This window comes from Lagenorhynchus albirostris, chromosome 4, assembly GCF_949774975.1.
Source record: "Lagenorhynchus albirostris chromosome 4, mLagAlb1.1, whole genome shotgun sequence".
Lineage (NCBI taxonomy): Eukaryota > Metazoa > Chordata > Mammalia > Artiodactyla > Delphinidae > Lagenorhynchus > Lagenorhynchus albirostris.
The window spans coordinates 144139921-144155921 of NC_083098.1; the positions used below are offsets into that span (position 1 = coordinate 144139921).

Sequence of the window (16001 nt, forward strand, 5' to 3'; positions counted from 1 at the left end):
CGGGGCGTCGGGGAGACTCTGGGAGCGGCGGATGACCGGCGCTAAGGACGCGCAGGCGCAGCGCGGCGGGCCGGGCCCCCGCGCGGTGGCGCGCGCGGGGCGCCTGCGCGGTGCAGCGGGGCGACGGCGGCGGCGGCGGCGGCGGCCGGGCCGGCCCGAGGGCGCCTGCGTGTTGAGGCGGGACGCGGCCCGGCAGGCCGGCTCCGGCGGCGCCTGGGCGGGGCGGCGCGGTGGCGGCGGCCGCGGCGGCGGGCGACGGTTGCTGGAGCGCGGCGGCGGGCCCGGGCGGCGGCGCGCTGACGGCGGGCGCGGCGGCGGCGGGCGCGGGCGGCGGGCGGGGGAAGATGGCGGAGCTCGGTAAGAAGTACTGCGTGTACTGCCTGGCCGAGGTGAGCCCGCTGCGCTTCCGCTGCACCGAGTGCCAGGACATCGAGCTGTGCCCCGAGTGCTTCTCAGCCGGCGCCGAGATCGGCCACCACCGCCGCTACCACGGCTACCAGCTGGTGGACGGCGGGCGCTTCACGCTGTGGGGGCCCGAGGCCGAGGGCGGCTGGACCAGCCGCGAGGAGCAGCTTTTGCTGGATGCCATCGAGCAGTTCGGCTTCGGAAACTGGGTGAGCAGCGGGCCGGGAGGCCGGCGCACCTGCGGGTTCGGCGCGGCCGTGGAGGGCCGGGGGGACAGGGCCAGTTCACGCCCCAGACCCGGCGCAGAGAGGTTAAGCCACCCGCCCAAGGTCACACAGCAGGAAGTAGCGGAGCGGGGATTCGGACCGTGGCTGTCTTGACACCAGGGCCGTTTTCCCCGCCTTTGGGATTCCTTCCGTAGGTGTCTGCCGAATGCACCTCTTGGGCGAGACACCGGACGGAGTGGGAGTCGGGGGACACAGGCAGGTCCGCAGACTTGACAGCAGTAGGCGCCCGAGGATGGAGTTGGTTTTGCCTGGAGGACAGTGGTGGTGAAGGCCAGACGAGCTCCTCACGGGCCCGCGGCCTCTCCCACCGCCTCGCAGGCGCTCACCTTGCCTTCATGGCCCCGCTCGCTTTGTGGCCTGTGTCCCCTGCCAGGCACTTGTTCATCCTGGCGTCTCTTTGACACCAGGACCTCGTGTGAGGAGGACTCAGTGGGTTCCGCCACAGGAACGTCCCGTCCTGGGTTTTGGTCTCTTCCTCTGTCAGGAGGTTTCTATAGGGACACTTATCTGAGAGGAAAAGGCGAGAGCTGGACTGGATTCGTTTACAGCGGGCTCCTTGAGAGAGAGAGACGTGGCGGTGCTTCTCTAGGTGGTCCCTGAGGAGCGCTCTTTTCACTCTGCAAGAGGAAGCTCTCATCCCTATTAGAAGGGAAAAAGCCTGGCTGTACTCTGGGCCGCAACCGCCAAGGATGTGCGGCCACTTCCAGGCATTGTGAGAAGTAGGGAGGAGAGACCCGACCCCAGCTCCCCATCTTTCCAGACCCTTCCACTTGATGGTCCCCTAGCTTCCCCGAACCAGTATTTCATCTTGCTGCCACTTCTCCAGCAGTACAGCCGGCCCTCAGTATCCATGGGGAATGCGTTTCAGAACCCTCCCAGGCCACCAGAGTCCTCCAGTACTCAGTCCCTTGTATAAAATGGTGAAGCGGGGTTGAACCCACGGGTACCAAGAGCCGACCGTACACCCCTCCTCTTGGGCTTACTGGAAGACATTCCACACTTCTCCCCACATTCCCAAACACACCCTGCCTTTATTTATGTTTGCTTTTCTTTCTGTAAAGTGAGCCAGTCTTCAGGGACCAGTACCCGTTCCACAGCCCTGGAATCTTTACTCTTCTCCCCAACTCCTTAGAGACACTGCTGTACAAATTCTCACCTAGGCACCAGCGTCATGATTGCCACCCGCCAAAACCTTCCTTCTCACTTTGTCCTGAAATGCCGTTTATTGATGTGTGTGGAGCATCTGCTCTGAGCGTGTTACAGAAAGGCTTCACGCGGGTCTTCAGGGGCTTACAGTGCTGTGAGCAGCTGGCCCCGAGCCTGGAGTTCTGCCCTGAGCTCCGGCCTTCGATCGCAAACCCGTCCCAGACATCCTCGTGCTTGTCTCCCGGACACCTCGACGTTCCCTGACCCAGATCTCACACCTCGAGCAGTTGCTCGGGCTGCACATGAAGAGCCATCCTCAGGGCCTTCTGGGTCCAGTTCAGCAGCAGGCCTGTCTTCAGAATATTTCTAGAATCTAACCTCTTGTCACAGCCTTAGTCCGGGCTGATGTTTACCTCTCGCCCGAGCACTTCGGGAGCCTCCTTACTGGCCTCTCTGCTTCATGCTTGTGCCCTGCAGCCCATTCCAGGCAACAGGATCAGAGTGATCTTTGAGGACACGTCACGTCACATCAGCTTTCAGTGGCGTCCAGTTCTCTGCAGATGAAACTTCAGGGCCTGCAGGCCTTATATTTCCTGCCTACTCCTGGGATCCCCGCTGCTATCCTCCTTGATCATTTTTTAGTTCTTCTGCTTAGAGAGTTCTTCCCCCAGATCATGGCTCGTGACTAGTCTTTCTTCCTGTATATCAGTGCCTTAGAGAGCCTTCCCTTCCCCACTTCATTCTTGCAGCTCTTATCTCTACAGTAGCAGCTCAGAATAGCTAGCGTGGACCGACAGCCTAGCTGGGTGCCAGGCACCGTGCTGAGCTCTCCTGTGTTGCTTGTGAGATCTTCCCGGCAGCCCAGTGCAGCAGGTTTTAAACTGAATAGTTTGACTTCAGAGGCTGTGCTCCTAGCTGCACTGTCTACACTGCCTGCCCTGCAGCACTGTGGAAAATGCTCGAAAAACAAGCCGGGGACTAAAACATTTGTAGTGTATCGGAGGAAGCTGGGAGGGCGTTCTGGAAAGCAGTACTTTTCAAACTTTAACTTGCACATGAATCACCTGGGGAGCTTGTTAAAAATGCAGATTCCGGCTCCCGGCCGGCAGCAGGCTCGGCTGTTACGAGAGACAAAGCCGAGACAAAGCCGGGTGCTTCTCCCTGCCGAACCGGGGGTGGGTTTCTGGGGTAGGCTAGCCAGGCCTGGAGGGCCACAGGCCACGCCGAGGCGCCGGCTCCCGTGTCTGTAGCTGTGCTCTCTGGGGCTGCTTTACCCTGAGCTTCACTGTGCGTCATCAGAAGCTCCTCTGCTGCTCTGAGATGTGTGTCGTTTCCAGGTGTGCGCTCGGTGTGCGCTCGTAAGCGGTGTGTCCCACGCTTGCTGTCGTTGGCAAGCGCCGGTTCTGGGTGACGCTCCTCCCAGCGGCCCTGTGGGGTTGCTCTTAGTTTACAGCTGAAGAGCAGCGACTCTGAGAACTTAAAGTGCTCGTGCAGGATGCCCCAGCCTTCCACGCGGTGGAGCCAGGGTTTAGACACAGGCCTGACCCCGGAGCCTGGGCCTTAGCCTCCCCGGGGTAACGAGCGACGTGAGGAGCCAGGTCTGGACCGGGCTCGGTGGGAGGTGAGTGGGTGAGACGGGGCGGGGTGCAGGAACCGGCTTTCACGGGCTGAGTGCGAAGTGTGGAGAAAGGCAGTGGGGACGGTGGCGCGGAGGCAGGTGACAGCCTTCATTCTGATTTCTCCGATGGTTCGTGTGAGCGCGGGGTCGTGGGGACTTTGTGGGGACAGGCTGCCGTGAAGCCCGGGCCATCTGCTCACGCCTTGTCCCAGCGCTGCGGGCCCGGCCGAGGGGTACTGGCAGTAAGGCCGGGAGGGTTTGGGGACGAGCCGCGGGGGCCGGGGGGGACACACAGCTGTGACGGCGAGACCGGGGAAGGGCTGGCGGGTGGGCCCACAGGGTCTCATCACCGTGGGTATTGAGACCTCCTCCCCCAAGGGCAGCCGGTTGTGTTGTGGACGCTGTGCAGATTCAGAATGAGACACGGATCCTGCAGGAGCAGATACAGATGTAAACACAAGGGTGAAATATTCTACGTTTGTTGATTGGTTGCTGGAGCACTGAACAGTTTGAGGGAGGCCCGGGCTCCTGCAGACGGTGGTCAGGAGGACTCTAGGGGGAGGTGGGGTTCAAGCTGGCCTTGAAGCTAGATTTCAAATTGAAAAAGGAGGCGAAGCTCTCTGTGGACTCTGCGGGGGCTTGTGCTTGTGCACAGACATTCGGCCTGATTATTGGAGGCAGGTGGAATGTCCTGAACAAGGAGTTTTACGCTTGTAGATGACAGTAGGCGTCCGGCAGCCTGGGTGATGCCGGATATGTAGGTGATCGCTGTGCTGTGCAGTCGTTGGTTCATTTGTTCATCTGGCACTTACTTGGGGCCCGTTTTTTTTTTTTTTTTTTTTGCGGTACGCGGGCCTCTCACTGTTGTGGCCTCTCCCGTTGCGGAGCACAGGCTCCGGACGCGCAGGCTCAGCGGCCATGGCTCACGGCCCAGCCGCTCCGCGGCACGTGGGATCTTCCCGGACCGGGGCACAAACCCGCGTCCCCTGCATCGGCAGGTGGACTCTCAACCACTGCGCCACCAGGAAAGCCCTGGGGCCCGTTTTATGTCAGCCCCTGTGCTAGGTGCACAGAGTAGCCCCTGGGTGAGGTCTGGAAATAGGTGTTTACAGACGTTCTCTGGGAGTCCTAATGCAGTGGGTCAGCAGAGCCTCGTTTGGGGACCATGAGAACTGTCACCTTCTCAACCAGGCGCAAGTCCCTTCTGTGTTGGTGGGAGCGGGCAAGTCCATCCCGTGAGCCTCCCGACGGCGGGGTTCTCAGTCGCCATTGCGGATGGCGAGGAGGCAGCGGGGGGAAGAGCCTGGATGGAGAAACCAGCCAGGATGGGCACGGTTATGCAGAGCAGTGTGACTGAGAGCGCTTGGTCGGCTTGTTAAACGCGGGTCCTGCCCCCCTCCCCCTCCGGGTTCTGAAGTCACAGGTCTGAGTCTTGGTGTGAGAATCTGCATTTCTCACCACTTCACCGGTGAAGCTGCCGCTGGCCCAGGGGCCCTCCTTAAACACCACTGATGTGGAGCACGGCCTGTGACTTCTAAAACTTTTATTATTTTTAAAAAAATTATATATTTTTATTGTGGTGAAACATACATAATATAAACGTTGCCATTTTAACCAGTTGTAAGTGTCCAGTTCGGCGGCATTAGTACATCCACGTTGGGCAGCCATCACCACCATCGTCCCCAGAACATCTTCACAGACAGAAACTCCGTCCCCCGTCTCCACCTCCCCCAGCCCCTCGTAGTTGCTATTCTACTTTGTGTCCCTGTGGGTTTGCCTGTTCTGGGGACCTCACGTAAGTGGGTTCACGTAATAATGTTTGTGCTTTTGTGACTGGCTTGTTTCACTTAGGATAATGTTCCCCAGGTTCGTCAGGGTTGTAGCAGGTGTCAGGACGTCCTTCCTCCTTAAGGCTGAATAATACTCCATTATGTGGACCGACCACCTTTTGCTTATCCAGTCTTCCTCGATGGGCACTTGGGTTGCTTCCACTTTTGGCTGTTGGGAATGATGCTGCAGTGAATGTAGGTGTGCAGTTATCTTTTGGAGTCCTTATTTTGGGTAGATACCAGGAGATGGAATTGCTGGATCTGTGTAGTCTTTTTGAGGACCTGCCGTGCTCTGTTTTTGCAGTGGGGCACACAGCTTTATCAGGCTATTTCACAGGTGGCCTGATTTGGCCCGAGAGGCTTTAGTCCCCTTGAGGGCCAGTCCCCTGTGTGAGCTGGTGAATCCTGAGTGAGTTTAGGGAGGCAGACAGGGAACCTGGAACTGGGGGGAGGCTTACAGAACTTTCCAGCTAAAAAACCTAGCAGACAGGATTAGTGGCCCCGGGAAACAGGGCCCATGGAATGGCTGATGACCTGGAAGCACAGACGAGAGACCCGTGTTAGTCACCAACCTCTGCTGTCGGAGGCGGCCCTGACCTGGACAGCAGCGCATCCCGGAGGAGGGGTCGGGCTGGAAGGCAGGGGAAGGTCTGGGGCCTACGATGTGGGATGGGTGGCCCAGGGCGTCCTTCCAGCCCCCAGAGGCAGGCGGGCTGTTCTCTTCAGTGTGAAAGGTGACCGGCCGGGGCTGGAGGAGGCAATGGCCGCGTCCAGGGCCCTGTGTGAGCGCGCAGGGGGCTGGCCTGGCCCGGGGTCCTCGCAGCCGGTCCGAGGAGAAGGGCACACATGCATGCGGGGGCGCAGAGGTCCAGGCGGGGCTGCAGGTCCGGGTCCGGGTCCGAAGCCAGCCCCCGGGACTGCCGGGTTGCTTCTGTCCCCTTGAGGCTTCTTCCCTTAAAGAGAAAGGAAGCTGGAGCGGGGCCTCTCTGGGGAGATGCAGCGCACGTCCGCCCCGGGCCTGGCCCCTGAGCCTCCGGAGCAAAGGCAGACGCTGCCGCCGAGAAAGGATGTGCGCTCTCTAGGACGCTCTAGAGCAGAACCGCCAGCCTGCACAGGAAGGATGCTCTGTGACGCTAAAGATAGTCGTTCTGTTAAAGGCACTGGTTTGTGCACAAAGATTGGACTGAATTCTCTGCCCGGGAAGAAGTAGGTCATGCAGTGCCCTCACACATCCCGGAGGGGAGAGAGGGAGCCGCGGCTGCACTTCTGTGATGTGGTCCGTCTGGAAGGGAGAGCTGGAGCCCAGCGGCGGGGCCTTGCGCTGCCTTTTGAACGTCTCAGAAAGCAGTTGACTGCACGGCCTGCTCTTGCTGTGCCCTGCGCCACCGGGTGGGCGAGTGCTGGCCGGTGCCCTGGGGGTAGCTTCACCTAGGGTTATTCTCCCAGTCTGTAAAAGTCATGGTACCTCGTGGGAACTGCTAGGAGGATGAAACGAGGTGACAGATGTAAAGGGTCGTACGCTATTCATGATGATTTTTGTTTTATCCTGACCAAACCCTTTAAGAGGAGGAATTACAGATCAAGCAGCAGAAGTTGAGAGGATAAGGACCCCACGCTAGTGAGTAATTGAGCCAGAATCTGACCCTAGTTCTGGGGATCGTCAAAGCCTCCCTGGAGGAGATGATCTGGGTCTTGAGAATAAACACAGGTTGTGGAAGTGACGCTGACAGCTTCGTAGTAGTAACAATAGCCAACATCCCTGGGGGCACACTGTGCCCGGCACTGGGCCAAAGCACTGTGCGTGCATCACCTCATTAACTCCCTCTTCTGTGCCGTGAAGGAGGTGGTAGCATTACCTCCGTAATTCAGACAGGGAGACTGAGGCACAGAGAGGTGACTCGTCTGAGTTGCTGAGCAGTGAAGGGGTGGAGCCAGGAGTGGGCCGCGAGGCCTGGCCCCAGCCTGCGCACGTGGAGGATGGTCGGCACTTGTCTGGAGGATGTCGGCACGGCAGCCCGGCGAGCAGACTTTCAGGTCAGGAGGGGCCGAGGCTGCCTCGGGTGAGAGCGGCCAGCACGGAGGGCAGAGACCCCGAGGCGGCGCCACTGGCGGGAGCGGGCCGGCCCGCAGTGCTGGCGGCTCTCTAGACGGTTCTTTCTCCCTTTCCCTGCTCAGGTGCTGGAGGCTGGCATGCGTGCGCCTGGAAAGGCCGGAGGGCGTGCAGAGCAGCCAGAGAGCCCGGTGGAGCTGTTGCCCACTGGGGCCTCCTTCCTCTCCTGGAGAGGCCGCATCCTGGCCTGGGTCTAGTGACCTTGGAAAGTAGACTTCACGGGCCCAGTTCAGTGTCTGAGAGACACGTTTTCCTTTATTTTTCGGAGGACTTAAGGAAGCAGCATCCCTAACTCTCCTTACCTTTTTGCAAAGATGGGAGTCTCTTTTTTTCTGAGTGTTTAGCGTTAGACTTCGGGCTACTTGTGGTGTGTTACTGCGTGCTGCGGTGGGAGCGGAACCAACCGCAGGATACAGTTGTGTTCCTTGTTTAGTTCTAGTTGTACTTGAAGTGAACTTTCTCTTCAAATCTCTTTCCCCCAAACTCACTTTTGTTGCTCCTGCCTGCCCAGCCGTCTGTCTGTCCATCCATGCTTCTGTTCATCTGTCCTTCCATCCATCCATCTTCTGTCCATCTATCTATCCGTCTATCCATCCATCCAGATTAAGCAACAACTTTGACCTTGAACGTGTGAGGGAAAGAACTTCCCTCCCATTCACCCCCCTGCTGTCACATGGGACGCTGTCACTTGGTGATGGGACACTTCTCTCATGTGTGTGGGCTGGCCTTGTGTGACCACTGACACGTGAAGCTTGAAGGGGGTGACGAGCAGGGTGCTGGGCCTGTGGCAGGAGTGCCGTTGCTGTTTTTAACTATCATCTTTCTATGGTTTCGCTTCCCTGAACCTGTCTGCCTTCTGTGGACTCCTTTTAGAATCAGAGCTGGGTCATCGCTGTCACTTAGACTGTTCCATTATGACCCTCCCTGCTTGAGGGTCCTTGGAAACCAGGATCTTGCGCGCTTTCCCGGGCCTCGCTCATTGCTCGTTAAGCCCACGTGGTGGCCCCTGGGGGGCGATTCTCTTCAGCAGCAGCTGGCGGCCAGTGTCTCCTGGCAGTGGCTGGCCTGATTGCTGGTGGGGGTTCCTGGGCTCCTGGTGACAGGGCGCTAGCCCCACAGCGCCCCACTGATCTGTGGCTTCATAAATAACCCCTCACCCGGGTCCGTCTGGAGCCAGAGACCCCCTTTGTTACCTGAAGAGGAGCTGGATAACAGAGGTGTCAGCGCAGGGCCCGCAGCTGTGTGGCCCTCTTGCCTGGCAAGGCCGGAAACTGCCTGGCCTCCACGCAGCGCGGGAGTGTCTGCAGATTTGCAGAGCGAGGCGTGCAGCCACGGAAGCGTTGGGGTGTCGCCCCCTGGAACACAAGAGCCGTGTCTTTTTTTTTTTTTTTGGCAGTACGCGGGCCTCTCACTGTTGTGGCCTCTCCCGTTGCGGAGCACAGGCTCCGGACGCGCAGGCTCAGCGGCCACGGCTCACGGGTCCAGCCACCCCGCGGCACGTGGGATCCTCCCGGACCGGGGCACGAACCCGAGTCCCCTGCATCGGCAGGCGGACCCTCAACCACTGCGCCACCAGGGGAGCCCAAGAGCCGTGTCTTTTAAGGGCTCTGTATGTTTTTCCTTTACACATTTTGGATGAAAATCTTAGACCTGTGTAAACAGAGAATTGAGGCAGAATTTAACTTTACTTAAAAAATACTTGTAGTTTTACTCAAAAGAAGTGAAAACCCAGCACACAGAATCCCTCGCGAAGTGTGAGCATCGTGCATCTGCCCCGTGCAGGAAGCCAGCATTGGCCCAGAGCCATTAGCCCACGCACAGACAGGCCCAGGGTCCCACCAGCACCCCCGTTGAGGTAGCTGCCACGTCTCGTCCTCTCTGGGTCTGCACACTTCCTTCCGTGTCTCTGGGCCCGGGACGCCTGTGGGGAGTGCTGGCCCGGTGCTTGTGGGGCGTCTGTAGTTTGGGGTTGGCTGCCGGGCCCTGGCCTCACAGTGGTGAACAGAGCTGATCAGGGTCCCCTTTCCCGATGCTTCCCTCTGCTTGGGACTATTCCTTAGTTTTAAAAATGGGCAGTACGTTCATAACTTGAAAACGCTAAGTCGTGAGAAGGTGTGCAGTGAAGTGGCCCACTGCCAACCCCACCCGATGCCCTGGGGGACGGGGCTGGAGTCGTGTGTCCTTAGAAGGTGTCTGATGCACCACAGGCGGAGAGCTTTCTGTCTCCCAGCCGTTTTGGCACGAGGGCACGAGGGCAGCAGCGTGAACACACCCTTCTGCTGCGTGCGTTTTCAGCTGCCCCATGTGGGAGCGAACGCGGGTGAGGCCCCGGGAGCCCTCGCCGGGAGGACGCGCCGTGCATCCCTGGCCTGCGGCCCCCAGGCTTCCTTGCTGCCTCCACAGCCTCTGCGGTCTGTTCCCAGAGTGTCGGGATTGATGGAGAGAACCTCAGATCAATAAAAATACCTTGGTTTGGTCAGATGCAGCTTTACTGCCGAGAATCCTTCTGTTCTTTCAGGGTTTAAATTTTACCCTCAGTGTGGTGCTCTGAGCATCTGATGCTTTCTGGGAGGCAGGTCGCTGGGGTTCAGGGTGGACAGCGGACTTGCTGGAGGGCAGAGCTCTCACAGCAGGTCTGCACCGCACCAGGGACGGGGCCCAGATCGGGGGCCCAAGTTCCTACGCACGCAGCCTGGGTGGAAGCTGCGGTGAGGGGGAGAGGCCGAGGGGCGCGGCTCCCCGAGCTGACAGCTCAGACCAGGCGCAGGCGGCAGTCCCGCTCCCGACACGCTCACCAGGGTCACATGCTCCCGAAAGGGCGTGGGTCAGGGACAGTGTCTTCCCAGCGTGTCCCAGGGGCTCCCGGGCCCCAGGGTGGGGTGGAGGAAGACCGTTACCGTCCACGAGAGCCTCGCCGGCCGCTGAGGGGGGCTCTTGCTCCTTTACTGTGGGACTCAAGGCTCCGAGGAGGGCGGGGCCAGCCTGCGTCAGTGACAGTAGCTGTTGGGAATGGTTGTGACTTGCTTTTGTTTTGTTGTTTTTTGGACGAAATGCTTCCTGGGGAAGGATAATGACAGAGTTGATGCTAAGAGTGAGTGATTTTTTTGAGTGTTTTTTTTTTAATAAATTTATTTTATTTTTGGCTGTGTTGGGTCTTCGTTGCTGCGCACGGGCTTTCTCTAGTTGCGGCAAGCGGGGGCTACTCTTTGTTGCCGTGTGCAGGCTTCTCATTGCAGTGGCTTCTCTGTGCAGTGGCGGAGCACAGGCTCTAGAGCGCAGGCTCTGTAGCCGTGGCTCGCGGGCTCAGTAGTTGTGGCTCGCGGGCTCTAGAGCGCAGGCTCAGTAGTTGTGGCGCACGGGCTTAGTTGCTCCGCGGCATGTGAGATCTTCCCGGACTAGGGCTCGAACCCATGTCCGCTGCACTGGCAGGCGGATTCCCAACCACTGTTCCACCAGGGAAGAAACCCGCTAAGAGTGATTTTTAAAGAAGAAAGCATGTAGTTTCTCCATGGGACAGAGTCTAGCTTTAGCTCTGGTCCTCCCTTTTCCCTGCATGGTGCTCAGAAAGAGGCCTTGCAGTTAGGTCCTGGTCCAGCCTTCTTTGTTCCGGTGCCTTTCAGCCCCGCCCTCTGCGCGGCACCTCCGGGAGGGCCGCTGGGTCTGGTCACTGTACCAGGGATCCTTCCTAATGCTTCCCTCCCCTCCCCTCCCCTCCGTGCCCAGTTTGTCAGCAGCGTCAGCCCGAGGGGGCCGGCTGTTTTCTTGGGTTCCAGTTTGGCCTTTCGGGGTGCAGGGAGCATCCCGATCTCGGGGGGCGGGGGGCGCGAGTTTCTGGGGCGGAAGGCAGCCTGTGCGACGCCCCGGCGGCTGCCAGAGCCGGGAGGGCAGAGCGCGGGGTGAGCGAGGCCGGCGGGGTGCTGAGTGGCTGCCGGTGAATGAGTGCGCATTCTGGGCAGTTACTTTCTGAAGTGGCTTTAGCGGTTGACTTTGAGGAAGAGGCCTCTTGGCAGAAGGAAAAGATTGAGGGAGTTGTACGATTTCCTCCCATTAATAACCCTGTGTTCGCGGGCAGTTACCTTCTGTAGGAATGAACGCCTGCTTGCAGCCTGGGCGTTTCCAGCTGCCAGACCACGGGGGCTGTCAGAAGTGATGGCTCGCCTTCTCCTTTGAAAGGCTCTTTCCCACTCAACCCGACCGCCCCCTAGGAAAGGGACAGGCGGACTCTCGGGGCCGGGGTGTCAAAGACCGGGCCTCGGCCGTTTCTGTTGGGAGGCGGGCAGCGCGCTGGAGACCCGGGTGCGTCTGTTGTCCGGTGTGGGAATGGAGAGGTGGGCTGGGATGAGGCGGGCGCCCCAGAGCTCTGGCTGTGCGCCCGCGTCCTGTGAGCCCCTCAGCCCGACAGCCGCCCCGAGTGCGGGGCGCGCGGCGGGCAGATCGGCCCGTGCCAGGGGCCTCTGCTCGCCCTCTTAGGGAGCCCGGAGGAGAGTCGGGGTCTCAGACATGGGTTCCAGCCCCACTCTGCCGCCAGCTTGCACCGTGACCCCGTGCACGTTGGTGCCTCTCTGGGTCCTCACTTTCTCGCGGGCGGAATCCTCGAAGTTCCCTCTAGCGCTGACTTCCACGCGATCAGCCCAGCCCAAGAGAACGTGCAGGAGGAGTGTCTCCGGTGCGGGGGGGACCATAATGAAGCCATAGGAAGTAGTTCAGGTGAACCTTTGTGAAAGCGTTAAGGGAATCGCGCGAACCCTGAGTCTGACACTCTGACTTTGGAAATGACCTCTGACCTTTGCCCTTGTAGGAGGATATGGCTGCTCACGTTGGCGCTTCCCGGACTCCCCAGGAAGTGATGGAGCATTATGTAAGCATGTACATCCACGGAAACCTGGGGAAAGCCTGCATCCCCGACACCATCCCCAATCGGGTGACAGACCACACCTGCCCCAGTGGAGGCCCCCTGTCTCCCAGCCTCACCACCCCCTTGCCTCCCCTAGACATCTCGGTGGCCGAGCAGCAGCAGCTGGGCTACATGCCACTGCGGGACGACTACGAGATCGAGTACGACCAGGACGCCGAGACGCTCATCAGCGGGCTCTCGGTCAACTACGACGACGACGACGTGGAGATCGAGCTGAAGCGCGCGCACGTGGACATGTACGTGCGGAAGCTCAAGGAGCGGCAGCGGCGCAAGAACATCGCGCGCGACTACAACCTGGTGCCCGCCTTCCTGGGCAAGGACAAGAAGGAGAAGGAGAAGACGGCCAAGCGCAAGGTCACCAAGGAGGAGAAGGAGCTGCGGCTGAAGCTGCGGCCGCTCTACCAGTTCATGTCCTGCAAGGAGTTCGACGACCTCTTTGAAAACATGCACAAGGAGAAGATGCTGCGCGCCAAGATCCGGGAGCTGCAGCGGTACCGGCGCAACGGCATCACCAAGATGGAGGAATCGGCCGAGTACGAGGCGGCCCGGCACAAGCGGGAGAAGCGGAAGGAGAACAAGAACACGGCTGGCTCCAAGCGGGGGAAGGAGGACGGCAAGGACAGCGAATTCGCCGCCATCGAGAACCTGCCCGGCTTCGAGCTGCTGTCGGACCGCGAGAAGGTGCTCTGTAGCTCCGTGAACCTGAGCCCCGCTCGCTACGTGACCGTCAAGACCATCATCATCAAGGACCACCTCCAGAAGCGGCAGGGCATCCCCTCCAAAAGCCGCCTGCCCAGCTACCTGGACAAGGTCCTGAAGAAAAGGATTTTAAACTTCCTCACGGAGAGTGGTTGGATTTCCAGGGATGCTTCCTGAAGGCGAGTCCCTGTGAGACCTGGAGTGATGCTGAAAAGCTTGTGAGCCAAAATGACCCGGGGGGTGGGGGGGGGTAGGGGAGGGGCGAGGAAACGCTTTTTTCCCGTTGCTCTTTTTTAAACAAATTGAGTTCTCTTTGGGGGATATAAGTTCTTTTTATGGTCCTCTTCAGAAGCAATAGTAACACTTAGATCAGATCATGAGGGAGACAAGTATCTATTTTACCTTAGTCCTGAAAGTAATACTTTAAGATGACGATTTGCCTTTAAGTGTTCAGTTTGGAGAATTACGAGATTGGGTAATTTCCCTTTGTGAGTTTCTTCCCTTTGGTACGTGACTGTTGTGCTGTGGGCAGAGGGACGCCTTGCCCTGCCGGGCTGCCAGCTCTGCCCTGTGACCTGACACCCCGGCACAGCCCGGCACGTGGCACTTTAGATGGGGGCCGGGCAGGGCAGGTGGAAGAGAGGCCGGGGGAGGACAGGACAGGGCGTCCGTAGGGACTGGAGAGGAGGAATGTGGTGTGGAACAAGTTGGCCAAATGGAGCGTCCGTAGCTCCCGAATCCGACCGCCCCGGCTTGTTCCCGGGGGTGAGGGGGTCACCGTGGGAGGAGCAGCGGCCCTTGGCAGGCTCCCTTGGGTCTCGGGGGCACCGGGCCCCGCACGGACTGCCAGAATGCTGGGGCTGCTTTTTGCTGCTCTGAGAACTTGCATGCGTTTTACTTGGAAGAACTCGTTTTAGAAGGTTCACGGTTGAGAGTTCTCTGGGTTCTGGCGTTAGCTCCCCCCAGGGTTTTCACCCTGGTTGCAGGTACCTCTTTCGCTGCGACTCTGGCCCTGCATCTTACTTGGGGTGGTGTCAGGCGCTCAGCTTGGCGAGGGCGAGGCCTGGGCACCGCTTCTCTGGGTCACCGTCTTGAACCACACTCAGAGGTGGCTTCTGCCTGGCCCTGTTTAGAGATGCTCCCAGGGGCGCTCTTTCATGGACCTGGACGGTACCTTCCTTCCGGAACCTGAGGAGTCCCTCGTCTTCCCACTGCTCAGGGCTCCTGTGTCCAAGGCCCTGCTTTAGAGTTGGTGGAGTGGCCAGAGCCCAGCAGTCAGTTCCTCCTGGGGCGCGTCCTGCCTCTCGCCTCTCCTCCTCCCTCATAGCTACCAAGACTGTTTACCTCCCGGAGTGTTTGGGCTTGAAGTTACATTAAAGTGAAGTCATTTGAAAGAAAAAGGAAGAAAACCTCATCATTTCCAAGAACGACTTAATTACGGTGCCTTTTCCTTTCTTTTTACGTTCTTCTGTCCTCTAGGGGTGAAATTTTCAGCATTAAGTAAGCCCTTCAGATACACTGTATATGGCTTTAGTTGTAAACTGCACGGCATGCTGGCAGAGAAGCGCTCCCTGTGGCCTAGCGAGGAGTCCAGGGCGTCTCTGTGAGCACGCGGTGGCGGGCCGTGCTGTTGCTCCCGGTGCCCCGCAGGACGACGGCTGGCGGAGAGCGGGTCCCGTCCACCACTGAGCAGAGACGGAGGCAGTGCTACGTTCCCGCAGGTGTTCAGCCAGTGGTTCTCACCTGGGGTTCCTGGACTGGCAGCATCAGCACCCCCTGGGAACCTGCTAGAAATTCAGGTACTCAGGCCCCGCCCCAGTCCTCAGAAACTCTAGGGGTGGGGCCCGTGGAGCTGTGTTCTTACTGGCCTTCCAGGTGACCGGGATGCAGGCTGAAGTTTGAGAACTACTGGCTTTAGCTACTCTGATGTCATTGATTTTCTACATCAGATTCCTAGTTTGATGAGGTTTTAACTTTAGTCTTATTTTTATATAAAATGATTGCCAGACTTTCATTAAGCTTGAGAAGCAAAAGCTCCCTGTAAATGTGTGTGGCCCTGGCTGAGAGCTGTCAAGTGAAAAACTTTTGTGTTTAAGCAGGTTTTCAGTATGTGTATCTCTTTGATGGTATGAAGAATTTATCTAGGCTTGACTGTTTTGAAACAAACACCATAATGAATGTATAATTTATGTTAGAGTATTAACGCTTCGTTACAAGGGAAATGTAATTTTATGATTGGTTGCCTCTTATCCCATCAACTCCAGCTATTACTGTCACATTAGTCCTTACCCTGCTGTTAGCTCAGAGCCTTTAAATTTCTATATTTAATTCTCATGATAAATTAGTCACCATAATCCCATGGAGTTAATTAGGTCTTTTCAGAATTTAAACTCTTTGAGTCACAAAAGATAATCAGCTATTCAGAATGATGCTCTGGGTGGCCAACATTCCGAGAATGTATTAAAACCGAAACTCTGCCTACTGTTCTTATTTCCCTTTTACATATTAAACAGGTTGAGAACCAAATAGTGTCACTGCTTGCTTTTTACCGCCTGCCCCTGGAGCCTTAGCTTTTCAGTCTCGTAGATGGTATGAGCCAGCCTTCAAAATCAGGATGGGGGACAGCCCGTGACGTCTTAGTGCGGCACTTCCGTGTCACACCAGTCTTTCCTCCAGACTGTGGGGAGTTAAAATAGATTTCACTTAAGCAGAAACCCCTTTACGCCACTCTCCTTCCCTGAAAGAAGCGGAACAGCCAGAGCTCTCGTGGAGCCAGGCCGGGAGAACCGATGGTGAGTAGACAGCGCTGCCTCTGTCACCTACACGTGCTACGAATCCAGGCCACGACTGCGCAAACCCAGGAACTCGACGAGAGTGCAGCCCACGGGTCTTTAATTGCCAGTGTCAGTGTGTACAAAATTAAATGTTTTCCTGTTAGCGGTGATTGTGGATGAGTGAAACAGTAAACAAATAGCTGATCACCTTTAAGCGA

The 16001-nt window shown here is 58.1% G+C and overlaps 1 protein-coding gene across 2 annotated transcripts; it reads left to right on the forward strand.

The window, feature by feature from the left end:
- The first annotated feature begins 324 nt into the window (after positions 1–324).
- TADA2B (transcriptional adaptor 2B) lies at positions 325–15535 on the forward strand. Of its 2 annotated transcripts, none has more exons than XM_060148766.1 (3): positions 325–614; positions 12194–13227; positions 14489–15535. In XM_060148766.1, the coding sequence occupies exons 1-2, from the start codon at positions 345–347 to the stop codon at positions 13184–13186; spliced, it is 1263 nt and encodes a 420-aa protein (XP_060004749.1). In that variant the 5' UTR covers positions 325–344; the 3' UTR covers positions 13187–13227; positions 14489–15535. The 2 variants fall into 2 exon arrangements, with proteins under 2 accessions (XP_060004749.1, XP_060004750.1); XM_060148767.1 differs by having other exon boundaries at positions 12194–13188.
- Positions 15536–16001: the final 466 nt, after the last annotated feature.